General features: G+C 41.2%; 1 protein-coding gene across 1 annotated transcript; it reads right to left on the reverse strand.

The window, feature by feature from the left end:
• Positions 1-3,699: 3,699 nt before the first annotated feature.
• On the reverse strand, positions 3,700-15,924 carry ptpdc1a (protein tyrosine phosphatase domain containing 1a). The gene is made up of 9 exons (XM_080846497.1): positions 15,888-15,924; positions 12,685-12,856; positions 12,205-12,285; positions 11,836-11,954; positions 9,614-9,751; positions 7,877-9,033; positions 6,767-6,952; positions 5,110-5,220; positions 3,700-4,830 (listed from the first exon to the last, which is right to left on the reverse strand). Exons 1-9 carry the CDS (start codon positions 15,895-15,897, stop codon positions 4,705-4,707), a joined length of 2,100 nt encoding a protein of 699 aa, XP_080702623.1. The 5' UTR covers positions 15,898-15,924; the 3' UTR covers positions 3,700-4,704.
• Between the last annotated feature and the right edge of the window lie 208 nt (positions 15,925-16,132).

Here is a 16,132-nt window from a genome sequence, read left to right on the forward strand (position 1 = left end):
CATTCTAAGAGTTATCCGTTACTATCCTTAAATATTAACAGTACATCGTATTACAACCAACTGCAATATTTCCTAGAATGTCCGAGTCATATGCGATGAAGCACATCGTCGTGTTAGCTAGCTATCGATAGCTGAATTATTGAAAGATAGGGCTAGCTAGTTAGCCAGCTCTGGTCAACCTTGGCTAACGTTTCCACTGCAGTTGGAGAATAAAAGAAGCGTTAGCTAGCTGGGAAGTTTGGGAACAGACTGCACTATTAGTACCTTTACATGCCTAAAATTCGTTACATCCTGTGCTATTTTTTTTGTCGGTGACACGTAAGATTACCAATTTACCTGTAGCTAAATTGATTAAATTTCCCTCGCTTAGTGGAGAAAAATGGCGGTTCTCAACATCGCGATAGCCTCGCAACTAGGATTATTACGATGCTAGCTAGCACGGCATTAACAGAATACCGTGATGAGAGTTGTTGGCTAAATCCAACATTACCTTCACATTGTTAGCGTTGCTAGATGGCAGTTAGATTACTATAGCTATATTTCAAAAATAATACAATTACAGACTTTTGTTAAAATACCCCTGAATTGACACATGACAAATTAGTAGATGTGTACTCTAGATAATCCTTGACTGGCAACCACAAGTTAACGTTACTTGTTTAGATTTCCTAACACGCGTGATCACCTCGATTTTAGCTAAGCTAACGTGAGTTAGCAGACATTAGCTCTATTGTCTTTGCTGTCAGCAATTTACGGCTTGGACTGACGATGATAGCGTCCCTATAAATCACATGTAGCTTTGCAAATTAGCTAATACTTACCCTCACTTGGTCAATAATATGCTTTCTTCGATTTAAATAACGAATATTTTCATAATTTGCCGTTAGCCTGCAGGCTAGCTTGTTGTGAGTGTCGGTATCAGGCTAACTTCTAAATGAAAGAACCCGGATGAGGGTGTGTACTCCCTCAACCCCTTGTCCTGGTTGAACTGACACATGGGAGCATTCTGAAAGTCATAGACGGCCACAGCTTGCACACAAATTATTTGTCTTTTTTTTGGTTGTTGCTTATTATATCGTTATTTTTAACATACACATAGATAATGTCTCTGCTTGTACATACAAATGAGCGGTTTGGTGCATCACAATGTTGTTACGATTAGGTGTCCCATTAGAGTAACCCAATTTTCTTCAACGCCAGATGGCACTACATGGGATTTTAAAACAATTTCATTTCAGTAGGGTGAGGCGATTGAGAGAGACCGGGTTGACGAATGGATCTTTAATAAACTTGATGTAAAAGTATGATACATTTGAATGCAGTCGCGTTCTTATTTAGCACTCGATGTGCTTAGACGTTGCATTTTAACCTTTGTAGCACTTTGTGCTCTGATGTTGTGGCCTCCTTTGCATCACTGGGATCCTCGTCATCATCTTCAGAAGAGCTTTCAAGTTCCCAACTCAAGCTGTAATCGGAATCGTTGTTTTGCTCTTGCTCAAGAGACGCGATTTTTGTCAGCATCAAATCTAAACTTCGGTAAGCAGTAGGATCAAAGTGTTTTCTGTCGGATTTCCAGACTTTCAGGACCTGAGAGATTTTCCTCACGAGACCTTTTCTTTTCACTTTGCCCATCTTTTTTACATCAAAGCCGGCCAATAGCTCCTCAAGGTACTTGCCGTGCGAGACGTAGTCTTTATACTCCGGGCCAAGCTCATCAAGCATGACAAGCTTTTCAGCTCTGGCCCTTAGAGACGCCTCCTTCTTGAGAAACTCAAGGGGCGTTTTGGTCTGTTCGACATGTTGAACCATCTCTTCATAGAGCATTTTAGGCTCGTTGAGCACCTCTAGGCCGTCCTGCAGGCGTTTGGACTTCATGTCACCTTCAGCTTCAATCCGCATAAGGAGCGCAGACACTTTCATCTGGATCTCCCAGATTAGGCTGTCTCCAACTTTATTTACGAAGTCCTGAGTCTGCTTTTTGCTGAACAGAAGAAGTCGCATGCCATGTTCCAGCTCCTGTAAAAAAGACACATGGTAATATCTAGTTTGGCTGGGCAGACTCAGGATCAGTTCTCAGTACTTTTATCCTTAACAACACAACATTTATATTTTGCATGTCATAGATGAAGTGAACCAAATATAAAAATAATAATAATAATTAATTTGATTTATAACGCACTTTTCATTCAGAAGAATCTCAGAGTGCTTCCATACTGCTCATACCTCGATAATGTTGGCATGTCCATCACATTTGGACAGCACAATCTTCATCTGCTCAGCAAAGCTTTCCTTTCGCACCGTGTACACATCATCTATCCTAGCAATCTCATGGGCACTGTGGTCTCCAAAAATCTTGCAGGTGCTGCAGATTGGTTGATTATCTGTCAGACAGTACTGCAGGAAAGAAACAACTCAGTTTCACCTCTACACTATGCTCAGAATTTTAGAGACATTTTTTTTTAAATGAGAAATAGGTTGGACCTGAAATATATTAGAAATAAAATTAATAATTATTATTATTAATAATAAATATAGTCAGGTCTGATTTACCAGATTTTCCTCCTCATCATGTTGAGGACACAGCTCTTTTCTGGTCAGCTCTTCTTTAGCCATATTCTTAATGTCTTGTTTGATCTTATCCAGCACATTTTCAGCAAATAGGTTCCTTTTGATCCCATTAATTCCTTTGCCGCGTAGGTGTGTCATCTGGAACGAGGGTTAGAACCTTCATTAGACAAAAATGTGGTATTTTATATGTGGTTGCCTTAGCCAGCATGTTAAATGATTGATAACTATTTTTCAGAGGGATCGTGGACATAGGCTATGTACCACATTCACATTTCTTCTACATCCAAAGTATATAACTCAATATTAGTACCACTACAATGTACAAGTTCGGTGTACCAGGCAACAATTTTGAATCAGCCTTTTAGTAGCTACCAGAGTACCATACCTTGCGGCACATGGGACAAACAAATTGTCCGTTATTGCGAGGACTATTTTGAGCATCGATAGTTTGCTGGACACATTTCTTGCAGTAGTTATGGCAGCAGGGCAGCTCCAAAATAGGTGGAGAGAATATTTCCAGGCAAATAGGACAAGAGAGTTCGCTACAGAGAGTATCCATGTTCATCTCAAAGTGTTCAGGATTAGAATGAAAGAAGCTGTAAGCACACATTCAAAGAAGAATCTTAGCTGATTGTGACCTCACTGCTTGTTGGCGATGCAGTTCTATTTGACAGCTGGTTGCTTAGCAACCCACTCACCTTGAAGTGGGTTTCACTGTGAGCCATCATCTGTAGCCAAACATGCTACCTTCTAGGGGTGTTGTGAAAACTTATGCTGCAAGCATTTGATATGAACTGTAAACAGGTCATATAAAGACAATGCAGTGGCAGGTACAGATAAACAAAACAGCAGGTAATTTTTTTTTATGTTAAGAGCATTTATTTTTTCGGCAAGGGATGGGATGGTGAAAAAATAGTGCTTCTTCAAGGTTTCCACAGTACAATGTCTCAACCTTAAGATACAAATGTAATCAAGCCTGAACCAAGATAATTAGTTCAGTCGTCTACACTACCTGATGCACACCATATTGTGCACTCAGTGACAAAAAATGAGGTCTCAGGTGGACTAGACATTATGCATCTAAAACATTGATAGTGCATATGAAAGAAAACAAAATATCCCTTTGTAGAAATAAACTCCAAGGAGCAGCTTAGGTTCTTTGCAAAGTCATTTTTCAATGAGGCAGAATTCATTTAGCCAGAACCAAACAGAACAAGAGGCAGATTCCTTGACAAACACATATATTCTCAAACATGCTAGTTTTACTTTTCTTTTTTACGTAACAGTATTTTCATAAAGGCAACATCTGAGCCATCATGACTGCTAACTAGGTTGGATTACAATGAAATGAGCATTAACATGCTTATAAACCTGCAAATTAAAAATAAACTGACCATTTAAAATCAAAGCTAACTTTGCATTCAGTTTCCCTTTCTTCTATTACATTTTAAAATGCCACTTGAGATGTTCCTCAGCACACTTTGCACAGTGAAAATATTATTTGGTTTACAGACATCCATCTCCATGATGTAAAAGGGAACAGTATTGACAGTTCCGTTTATAAGGATTGAGATGTGTACATATTAAAGCACGTTCCCCAGTGATTAGTGTTAACACGCATGTATACATTTCAGGATGACGGAATCATTCTGATTCTCTCTGAGTTTAACAACGATCCCTTTAAGCCATGTTGGTAGAGCCCATTCAATGAGGCATTGCTCTATGCTTTTCTGTTAAACATACAAATGTAATAAATAAGTAAAGGTACGATATAATAAATATCACACAGATTTATACCAAACATATTAGAACCAAAGGACATGAAAACCATTTAAAGTGAACCTCATGGCACACAAGAATGTATGGCAGTTTTTTTCTTTTCAAGAGTAAACATTGAAGAACGGCAAAACGACACAGACACGAAGACACAAACGACAACAGCTTTAAACGGCCTGATGTTAAAATAGGACTTAAAAAATAAAATAAAACAATATTAACACAATAGTAACAATTAAACAGCAGCAACAGTAGACATTTTGCCACAAAAACATACGGTTGTTTTAAAATTTAAAAAAGAGGTTGAGGATCGTACCCAGCCCCAGATGTGACCCAGTTATGCATGTAAGTGGAGGTCGATCAGGGGTACGCGGTATACTGGCATGTGGACTCCACTGCTTTGGCCCTCAGCTCATGAAGAACAGGAGTCAGGACTGCCCGCAGGGTGTGGTAGATCGCCTGGCTGTTCGCTGATTCTAGATCCACCTAGGGATACAAACAGATATTAAGATTACATTTTAGAGAGCTACAACTACATGCAATATGAACAGAATTGATTCAAAGATCTACCTGAAGTGGATGCTGACAATGTATAATTTTTACGGTCAACATTGTATGAGTACGTTTTAAATTTATGTGCTGTAAATTGGGAATAATTTCCCATGGTTTGTGTGCATGGAGAATTACTAAACATAAATTATGAGCATACTCTTATATAATGTTACAAATCTGTTTACATAATATGAAACATAAATTTGTAATCACCTTTGTAAATGCTTTGATTATACGATCGAGAATGTCCTTTTCCACATCCTCTGGTATCTCTAAAAGATGTGCGGTACAATCCAGAATGCACAACAGAGTTTGTTTGTGGCCCTATAGTAAAAACAAGACCACAGGTTAAGGGTATCCATAATGGCCAAAGAAGGCTACAGTGAGTCAGTCTAATCTAAACCCAATCTCACCCCAACTGCCCACCACTCAAAGAATTATCTGCAAGTAGGGCTGCAACTAACGATTATTTTGGTAATCGATTAATCTATCGACTTTTTTTCCGATTAATCGACTATTCTAACGATTATTTCCATAAATTAAAAAAATGATTCAAAATGTTGGAATTTGAATTTCAAATGAATTTGAGTAACAAGTTAATACAAATGTAATCATCATAATAAATACATTAAATATTAATACAAATTAAGAGTGCAAATATGCTTATAAAAGTAAAGAGAAAGTGCAAATAAAGTTTTAAAAGTAAAGAGAAAGTTTTAAAAGGAACTCAAAATAGCAATCAAGCCTCTGCAAGTGCAACATAACTGAGCTGCAGGTGACATTCAAATTCAATATATGAAAAAAAAAAATCCACAATCTTTTGTTTGAAGATTGCTAAGCGGAGGAGGTTATCTATTCAGAACAAATGAAAATACAGGCTACTCTGATAATTCACTGATTTACCACATTGCACTTAACATAACTGAAATAGCGTTAGCAAGCATCCTCCATGAGACGTTCTGTTTTCAAACATTTAAGAGGCCTTACAATAAGTTATAGATATATGTCTATGATAATTGCTGCTAGACACTTACTGTTCTTATGCTCCCACAGCCCATTCTCTTTGAAATACTGTAGTAGTACATCTTAAACTACTAATAATTGACCATCATTGAGAGAAATGACAACTTTTCTGTTAGCCATATCTGATATGCAGCAGCTGCTAAACCAAGCTTTGTTTATTGTTTCCATGGTAACATGAGCCATCTCAGAATAATTCGCCTTTCGCAGCTATTTCGCACTTCCTATATGCAATTCCAAATGAAAAGTACCGGTAGCTCTGTTAGGTCTGCAAAAAAAAAAAAAAAAAAAAAAAATTATTATTATTATTTTTTTATATATTATATGACGCGTCGACGATACAAATCCGCGTCAACCATTTTTCACAATCGACTTAGTCGATTTCCTCGACTAATCGTTGCAGCTCTATCTGCAAGCTAATCCTAGACTAAAGCACTGTAGTGAATGGAGAGAGCATTCGCCCCACCCGGCCTCCATCCTAGGTCAAGACTAACATACACACCCTGACCACTCCAATCCATAGAGCCAGTTTCGTTGGCATGGCAGTCAGAGCGCATACTCAACTGTAGTGACGGCCCTCAAATCACTTGACACTACACTGTTCGCAATGAAACAATTATCCATTTGCCTTTACAAACAAATCTGTGATGGCTGCCCTGTCCACTTTCTATATTCCATCTTCACAGTATTTACCTGCAACACTGATCTGACAATCCTGACAACTATTACTCTTGAAGCACTACCCTTTGCCTTTGGTCATTTACGTAGCAGTTAACAGGGCGGGATCTGATTCACGAGTACAGTCTTATTCGAAAATTCCTGCTGTTCGTGTAGCAGCCGTGCCATCTACCTTGTCCAGTGAGTCTAGGGCCTGTTGTGGGCTGTAGTTTTTCTCCTCCAGTGCCTCCACATCCTCTCGGCTGATGACTGGCTCTCTGAGTTGCTCCAGCCAGGCCCACATGAGGCTGGAGAGCACCAGGGGGTCCCGCTCCAGGTAGAGTCTCTCCCAGGCCCCCTCTCTGGAGTTCAGCTCCATCTGCAGGCAGAGTGGGGGTCGTCCCATTTAGAATGATTGGCTCGTTTTACTCCCGTGCCAAACTCTCTCTGAAAACTCTTATCAAGGCTGAGAAGACTAGATTATTATTAGTTATAAAAGCATGCTTGCTCCTGTGGCTCAATGGAGCAGGGTGCTGCCGACCCCAAGGTTATGGGTTTGATACCCAGGCATTGTACATGCTGATGAAAATGTATAGCTGCATGTACTGTAATTGGCTTTGGATAAAAGCATCTGCTAAATTATTAAATGAAAATGTTATGACAATCCAATTGCGTCATGAAGGTATGAAATACGCTTTCAAATGGTTTGGGATATTAATGTATCTGTTATTCCCTCACTGGATTGTATGTAGGTTAGTATGGATTAATCAATTAGCTTAGTCTATTATATGTTTATATATGTTAGTATTATATGTATAGGCTGTTATATGTATATATGTTCGAATTATATGTAGGTTGTTAAGCATACTGTATTGTATATTTATCTTGTATATTTAGTAAGGTAATGTTTATTAAGTGTAAATTATTTTCAGATTACTTGTACAGAGTGTACGTAATATTTTGTTCTGTTACACTTTGTTATGTTATGTTATGGTAGGTTTTTGGGCGGTGCCTTGTCTTAAGAATTTCAGTGCCCAGTCTGACCCTGTGTCATTTTGTGCATCTGACAAATAAAAGACTTGTAACTTGTAACTAATGCTGTTCCATGTTGATCTGGGTCAGATATGTCAGATTTCGGCAAGGTCCTTCCAGACCTTGCCTTCAATCTCAAACAGGTTTTGCAACTGTTCTTGACCCCTCGTTTTTTTTACAGCCATATTACACATTTTTGTCAAGACCTAATGAAATCACCCAACCTCATCATTTGAAAAGCTTCACTTGAAGGAAGAAAAACCAGCCATACCTGCCATTCTAACACCTGGTCTCTGAGCTCCTTTGGGTCTGACCCTGTCGCAAGAGCTTGAGCTACCAAGACTCTTCTGGCCTGTGGGGCGAGTTCATTCTGGAGCACGATAAAGGGGATGTCTGTCCGCTTCTCCGAACTCGCATCGCAAGCTTCAGTTGTGCAGGGATCGGAGAGGGCTGATGAGTTTCCCCTATCACCAGAGTCGCTGGTACTTGTGCTGCTCTCAGCATACCCAACAGACATGCTACGCTGACCCTGTCCGAGGGGTACCCGTCTTGTCTGCAAAGAGCCTCTATTCTTTTTGTCATCTGTGTCTTTCCTGTGATGTTTGTCTGAGATTGGCGAGTTGATGGGAGAGCGATTGCTTGGGCTGTCGCTGCGGTAACTGTCACTATGAGGTTGAGCTGGTGGGTGCCAAGTAGACTCGGAGTCCCCTAGGCTGTTGAGAAAGGCAAAGCATGGGTTGACAAGGTCCGAGATGGGCCTGTGGGTAAGTGCACTTGTAGCGCCCCCTGCTGGGAGCATCTGAGAGGCCAGGATGTGCAGGGCAGTGTCGCTCAAGCTGAGGCTTCTCTTGAGAGTGCGGAGGGGCCTCAGATGGCTGCAGAGTTCCTGCTGCCTCCAAACCACTTCCTGCTCGCTGCACAGCATTCGGTCATGAGCCAGCAGCACAGGGACGGGGGTTGTCAGCGAGCCACGTGGCAAAGGCACAGGGATACCCTTCCCTCTCATCTCCTTGCCGAGCTGCTGCAAAGCCTGCTGGGATACCGTCTTCTCCACCTCCGCGGCTAGGTCTGGCAACTCGGGTGCCGGCCGCAGCTCATCTTCGGTGTCAGTGCGGTTCTCGGCCACGTCGAGCAGCAGGCGGCAGACCAGCTGCACAGGCTTGGGCACATGCTTCATAAGCCGCGCCTCATAGCCGTGCAGCAGATGGCGCTGCCGAGTCAGGTACTGCGAGAGCGTAACGGCGTGGGCCCTCGGCTCGGCGCAGGAGAAGACGCTGCGCAGAGGCACCAGGAACTGGGCGAACTCTCTCACACACAGCAGCTGGCCCCGGGTCTGGATGGAGTTGGGCCGCTTTGCACGCACAAACAGGATGGCCTGGTCAGCACTCATCCGCGAATTAAAAACGAGGTAGCACGCCAATAAGACACCTGTGAGAGATAAACAACAACAAGAATATAGCACGCCAATAAGACACCTGTGAGAGAGTAACAACAACAAGAATGTAGCACACCAATTAGACACCTGTGAGAGATGAACAACAACAACATTGTCATGGTGCAACATAGATATTATGCATTGTGGTGTTAAATTAAATGTGTAGCAAAAAGCAAGTCAAAGTAAGTTATGGGTTACATTACTGTACCATTTAAATCACCTTGTTAGCCCCATCATTATTCTCGTCTCTATTTAAGCGTATCTGGCAAGAGCTTGCAGCTTTGAAAAAAGTCATATAATCTTTGCATCTGAAACTACGACTAAAAGACTATTTAACTATTGTAACTATTGTAATGACACCACAATGTACTGTTGTAGTGGTGGAACTATTGTAATTACTTGCAATGTGGAACTATTGTGGAAGTATTATATTTACATGCAATTCATTAATTATTCACACAATACGGTAGCAGAGTCGATCATCTCTTTCACTGACCAAAAAACTTTCAGCATCACCCAAAGTTGAAGTCTGAAGGTCTTATGCATTTGGAGTGAAGCAATAATGGTACTTGCCTGTTCTTCCAAGACCAGCATGGCAATGGATGGCCATGTTTCCCTCCTGAATGGCAAATGACATCACCTTAACCATATCCAGGATGGTGGTCAGAGATGCCACGCCGTAGTCCTTCCATCCAAAGTTATAAAAGTAGACTGAAAGGAGAAAATATGTTTTTGTGTGGCTGGGAAACTACGGCAAGACATACTGAACATTTGGACTGTACTGATATGACGCTTGAACAAATTATAATATAATGAAATCTATCAAATGCTGCTGATAGTTTTACAACCAAACATCAGTGTTCACTGTTTTTTTGTCAGCAGTAAAAGCCTAGAGGCTATATATAACGTTAATGTCATTTCAAGGAAAGTTCCTGAAAACCTGCACCATTATACTGACAGATCATAGCTCACTTATACAGAGGAAAGTGATGACTTATTCATTATCCCATGTGGTGCTAGCAAACACAAAAGGCAAGGGTACTCTGGAGAGCTCATTAAGAGCTGCAAGTCAAAGCTCTTAACCCTGAGTAGCTTGTTCTAAGATCCACTTAAAACACACACACACACACACACACACACACTCACACACTCACACACTCACACTAGGGCTGGGCGATATGACGATATATATCGTGAGGACGATAGAAACGTGTCTATCGTGACCTTTCTCCTCTATCGTTTCTATCGTGATAAACTTATTTTTTCACTATTACAGCTAATATACATTTTAATACAATTTCACATCCTAATATAACATTTTGCTTTTCTTATTATGCAAACTCTAAGTTTATACAACTGTAAAAAAAAAGAATATTAAGATACATTTTAGAGAACGTGGTTTTGCGACACGACACCGCTTTACATTACGCTGCTTTGCATCATACGCTTGCGACATGATTGACGGTGAGAGCCCACGAAATTTAATTCTGGTTTTAAAAAAAATGAATAATGGACGCGCTGCAGGAAGGTGTAACTGTTACCACAGCCGCTGTTATACAATTGGGCATCGACACCCATTGCTAATGACAGCGTCATTACTTTATTGCAGCAGTGAAAATCAAGACATTACAGACGTGCAAATGCTGGGGTGGCCCATTCAAATCAACGGAACTTTTTTGAACATTTTGGAGAGCCGTATAATACGAGTATAATACAAGTGTAGCCATTTATTAGCAGATTCTGTTCCATTTTTCTCAATGATGGTCAAATAGTTGTAGTTTAAGATGCACTATTTCGTTAGTTTAGATTTCTTTTCAGTATTTCAAAAGTGAAGGAGCTGTGGGAGCACAAGAACAGTGAGCATCTAGCAGCGATTATCATAGACATAGCATATGTGTATATGTCTTTGGCGTTTATAGCTTAACTATCTAGATTCTAAGTAGCATGGAGGTTTTTTTTGGTACTCCACGTAGATCATAAACCCTTGAAGATAAAAATGAAATTGGTTGGGAAATGTAAACGCTAATATGCTTTTTATCCAGATAAAACGCAGCTCCATCGTTTACTTGCGTTTGTTTACAGGACCATCTTCACTGTTGCACCAACGGGCTGAAGCGGTCAATGGGGCGTATGTGTAATGGCCAACTTCTTAATTTTCTTATTTATATACGTGGCCATATAAGAAAATGTTTTTCTCATCATTATTGCTATAGCATATGAACAAACATTGAAAAGAAAGTTTTTTAATTAAATTAAACTTGATTTATCTTCTGAAAGTAGGCCTACATTAAAGAACCACTAAAAGTCACAAGCACTGGACTAAATGTCATGCACTTTGTTTTAATCTTACTATTTAAAGATTCAATGGAAACGTTCAGTACAATCTGCGTAATTATGGTACAGGTCGTGATGGATCACACTTTTAAGTACACCCCTATCCAGTAAAGCAAGAGGGCATATCGTGATATATATCGCTATCGTGATATAAAATAATCCATATCGTGATATATGTTTTTTTCCATATCGCCCAGCCCTAACTCACACACTCACACACACACACACACACACACACACACACACACACACACACACACACACACACACAGACACACACACACAGACTATGCAACACAGACTATGCAACAGCCTTGAATTGACTTATGGATGTGAGATCATTATTTGTGTATCACAAAGCCACCTCCTACCACTGACTCTGCTGATAATTAGCATGCTTCCCTGGCAAATCGGTAATGTTCAATTCACACCTTGGTTAATAATAGGAAAAAAATACTCACTTCCTGCTTCCATGAAGATCTCAGGGCGATAGGTGAAGCCGCTCTCTACCTCTAGAGGGTTGCCACAGCTGGCATGCTCCCCTGGGCGCTGGAGGTTAATCACTGTCTTTAGGCCACACCTAAATTTGAGGAAAACACTTCAGTCAGCCCTCCTATTGATTCCAATGCGACTGACGGCTTAGGAAGCTAGAATGGTGGCTTTAGAGCCAAAATGGTGGTGCTGAATCAAAGTGTACACATTTTTCTTGTAAGGACAGTATTCCTATAAACATGGAAGGACATGGAGGTTTCAGTGTATTACGGGGTCGTTGTTTCAGTTTCTAGTCATTACCATGTTGGTTGATTGGCACAAGAAGAGAAGAGACTTACCTTTGGAACTGTTCAATGATGTGATATTTTTCAATGATTTCTGTTGAAGGCCTTGACATAGCTAGTAAGTTGTCTGTGATCCTGGAAAGAGAGATGGTAAAAGGTTTAATTGAGTTAATTGTCCAGTTCTAACTTTATATATACTTTTACTGAATTATGTTGAATTTCTCAGACCAAAAAATATAAAGGAAAACTAGAACAGACCAAAGTTATGTCACACTGGTAAACGATTCAAAACAAAAACAAAAAGTAATTTAGCTCATATGCCATATCGATTTTGTGCTCTGGTATATTGATTGACAGCACAGGGCACAAAACATTGCCTGTACAAGGACACAGCTCAATTAAACAGCCAGCCTCCCTCTATTTCTCATAGGATGAAATGGCTTTTGAAATTGATAGACATGAAGGGTTTCTAGAGCGCTTATGTAATTTTGTGCGTCGTGAGGCTGTTACGTCGTTATGGTGACGAGATCTCACCAAGAGGAGTAGAGGCCCTTGATGGCTTGCTCCTCGTCGCTCCAGCGAGAAGGGTTCTCGTACTTGCAGGCGCGGCCTCCGCAGGTCATGGAGCACTGCATGTGACCAGGGATGACATGCCGCAGGGTCTCCCCAACTTTGGTGTACTTCGCCGTCGGGACCCGGGCACTGACTGCCGGAATAAAACAGAGGAGGAAGGGTGAAATAAAAAAACTAATACACACTAGAATAGCACCACTCTTAAATACAGTGTATGTGGAAATTAAGACAATAGCACAATAAAAAAAATTGCAGAAAAGTGACAAGAAACTTTGCCCCATTAGAGAAACCCTGACATAGTGTTCATTGGACAGATCTAGATAAAGAATCATTTCACCTCAGCTTTCATTGACCTCACACATGAACACACAAGGCAACACAAATCATCTGTCAACTGCCTTCATTATTACTTCATCATGTCCTCCTGTAAATGTACATGAGGCAAACGGATTCTGCCTCTGGAATTAAGATGTAAAAAGAAAGAAAGAAAACAACTTAAAAGCTAAATTACATCGGCGTCCCTGCAGGCTGCTGTTGGCTTCGGCCATGCTGACGGCCAGCATGACCCTGTGAGAGGAAGTGGAGAGGCTCTCCAGCGCGGAGCTCCGGCGCCGCTGCAGCACCTTCAGCAGCACGTCCGAGGCAGAGTGGCGCCGGTTCCTTCCCAGCCTAGAGAGGATCTCCCCCGACTGGGATGCGCGAGCCGGGCACTGCTGCATCATATTCCACAACACGCTGTGCTGCGCTGCTCTCAGTCAGTCCAGCTACGGCTCAATTTCTCTGGGTCTTTTGTTTCGGTTTATTTCTATCCGTTGCCTATTTCCTTTAGTGCTTTTTTCTCTCAATCTAGCAGACTATCTCTGTTGGTCTTGCACTCTGTTGCTGTCCATCACTTTCTTAGCCCTCTATTGCTTTAAACTCTTACTCTTTTTGGTCACTCTCTTTTTCCCTCTTTCTAACTCACTGTCTGTCTGCCTTTCTGACTTCCTCTATGTCTTTCCAAACACTGTGTTTCTGCTGTACCCAGCCACTCATGGCTTCAGCCCACTCTTTCTCCCTCTCCCTCTTTCTCTCTCTCTCTCTCTCTCTCCCTCCCTCCCTCCTAGTCTCTCCGTACGGCACCACTGTTGGTCCATCATCAGAGCAGAGGTTCTGGCCCCGCTCTCACAGCTCCACCGTGGTGAATCATCACATGCTCGGCACAATTGCCCAGTGGCATAAAAGGGCATACGATCCATTGCTCTGGCCTCTACACTTCACAAGTGTCTCCATGGCAACAAACTCCTAAGTCAGTGGGCGGCTGAGGCAGGGGGGAGAGAGAGAGAGAGAGAGAGAGAGAGAGAGCCAGAGTGAGAGAGAGAGGCCTCTGTGTGTGTGTGTTGTGTCCACGCCTGCCCAAAGCCACACCACTGATGATGAAGTTGAAAAAAATGACACACTCCCCACAACACTGGGGATTGCATAAGGCACTCAGCATTCAAAGGATATGACACATGAAATGACATCCTTTCTTCCTTATACATTCAAATGTTCTTTTTGCATTCTGGCTTTAAGTGTTTTATGTAACTCAGAAGAGCACTTTAATGGAAATAAGATAAATGCGAAACTACCATTAAATTGCTCCTTCAACAACAAAATGGCTCTATGATTTTGGTGAATCATTTCAAAGTAAGTGGTATCTTTTCATTAAGTGCTGCCCATCAAACCCACACACATCAAACCAAGGGCGTAGGTTTGGTCTCAGGGTAGGGACACTGCCCGGCAGACCTGAAATTAATTTTGTTCAGGAAATTAAATTTGTCCAGGTTTTATGGAGCTGTACTAGGCCTACATCATCTGTACTGGATTTCTGTTCAATGAAATAATGTATTAATGAATGATATGATGCATACATTTGGGCATCCCAATTTATTGCTTCTTTTTACTACCTACAAGTATAACATTTATTCTCAAAATATCCAGTGTGAATGATAACATTCATGGGTAACATTGTCTAAAAATCCCTTTATAAACTGCATTTTAATGGAATCTTTTCCAAAATGGGTCATTCAACGTCTCATCTGAAACCCTGGTGCTGATTTATCATCACCCTGCTCTACATCTGTAGCTTCCGGCTGCTGTTTGCTAGGGATAGATTTAATACAAGCAAAAGTTACATGCTCTACACACTAAACACTTTCAAAACATGTTTCCATTGTAGAATGGGTTGTGATGTAAAGCCAGGTTTGCACTGTGTGGATAGTTTTCCTACTAGCTGACTAACAACAACCTGGGCTTCTCGATAGCTACAGCTACTTACTCTCTGGGTGGTGAAAAAAAAATCTGATACCTCTCTTTTTGGTTGGCATTTTCCTACTTACAAAGCACAAAAGGGTCAGAAATATTAATGCTGAGACCAAACTAAATATTAATAGGAGGCTTAATTATTTCCTGGCGTATTTAGTAGCTTACCTTGTCAGACTACTTCCAGCTCTCTTTCTGTAAGTCACGATTCACAAAGTATTTCCCGCTCTGCCACTTCAGCCAATTAAATGGCAGCATCTTGTCTCGCAGGCTCGAGGAAAACTTGGAAATGTATTTATAGCTCCTCTGGGCGACGAACATAGTATTGATAATAATACGAATGAGTTTGCAAATATATTGTTCAAAATATTATTTTCTCAAATTAACAAGATATTGGTGGGGACTATTTTGTCTTTCTCAAACGTTGGTCGTGACTAGTCCCTATGTACCCTATGCAAACCTACGCCCTTGCATCAAACCCACAAACCCAACTGAAATCAATGTGATATTTCCAAATTTCATTCAATACATACATTAAAGGTTATAGGATATACAACAGCATATACTTTGGCTTTTGTGAGATTGTAGATGTGATCGACTACATACTGAGTACAGCCAACCTTAAGAAAAAATATCAAAATATCAGCAAAAAAGGCCAATAACTACCTTATCCAACTGCACACGGCATCCAAAAGCAAATCAACTGACTACTGAACATGAATTTGCTAGCCAGATTTCCTTTTCCTGACAACATAAACCTGCTTGCTCACCCATCAAAGACACGCTCCCATCCAACCCCTCTTTGTGTGTCTGTTCCCGAGGTTGCTCCCCCTACCCTCCCTCCCCTTCCTCCTGTGAGTCGAAGATGCAACGGTACCCACCTGGCTCCATCTCGGCACCGGGCTCTCCAGGACTGGGGTAAGGAAGGTCACTCAGCAGGCTCACACCTGCTTCCATGGCTGACGCTGCAAGGTGCAAACAAACATGGTGACAAAAGATCACACACACAAAGGAGCATGACACACAAAAAAAAAAAAAAGATTACAAAAAAACAGTAGGACGCCTGGTCGGAAACGCGGGAGAGCTGGGAACACTGGCGCGAGCTAAAGCAAACAATCTAAGTCTG

The sequence above is a fragment of the Sprattus sprattus genome, assembly GCF_963457725.1.
Source record: "Sprattus sprattus genome assembly, chromosome: 10".
NCBI classification, from domain to species: Eukaryota; Metazoa; Chordata; class Actinopteri; order Clupeiformes; family Clupeidae; genus Sprattus; species Sprattus sprattus.

What these genes read in the sequence shown, in the direction of transcription:
- ptpdc1a (XM_080846497.1), bottom strand. An exon ending in ATCATTGAACAGTTCCAAAG is followed by an intron (nt 11,955 to 12,204) that starts GTAAGTCTCTTC and finishes CCTCAAATTTAG; the next exon opens with GTGTGGCCTAAAGACAGTGA. An exon ending in CCCTAGACTCACTGGACAAG is followed by an intron (nt 5,221 to 6,766) that starts GTAGATGGCACG and finishes TTTTTACTATAG; the next exon opens with GGCCACAAACAAACTCTGTT.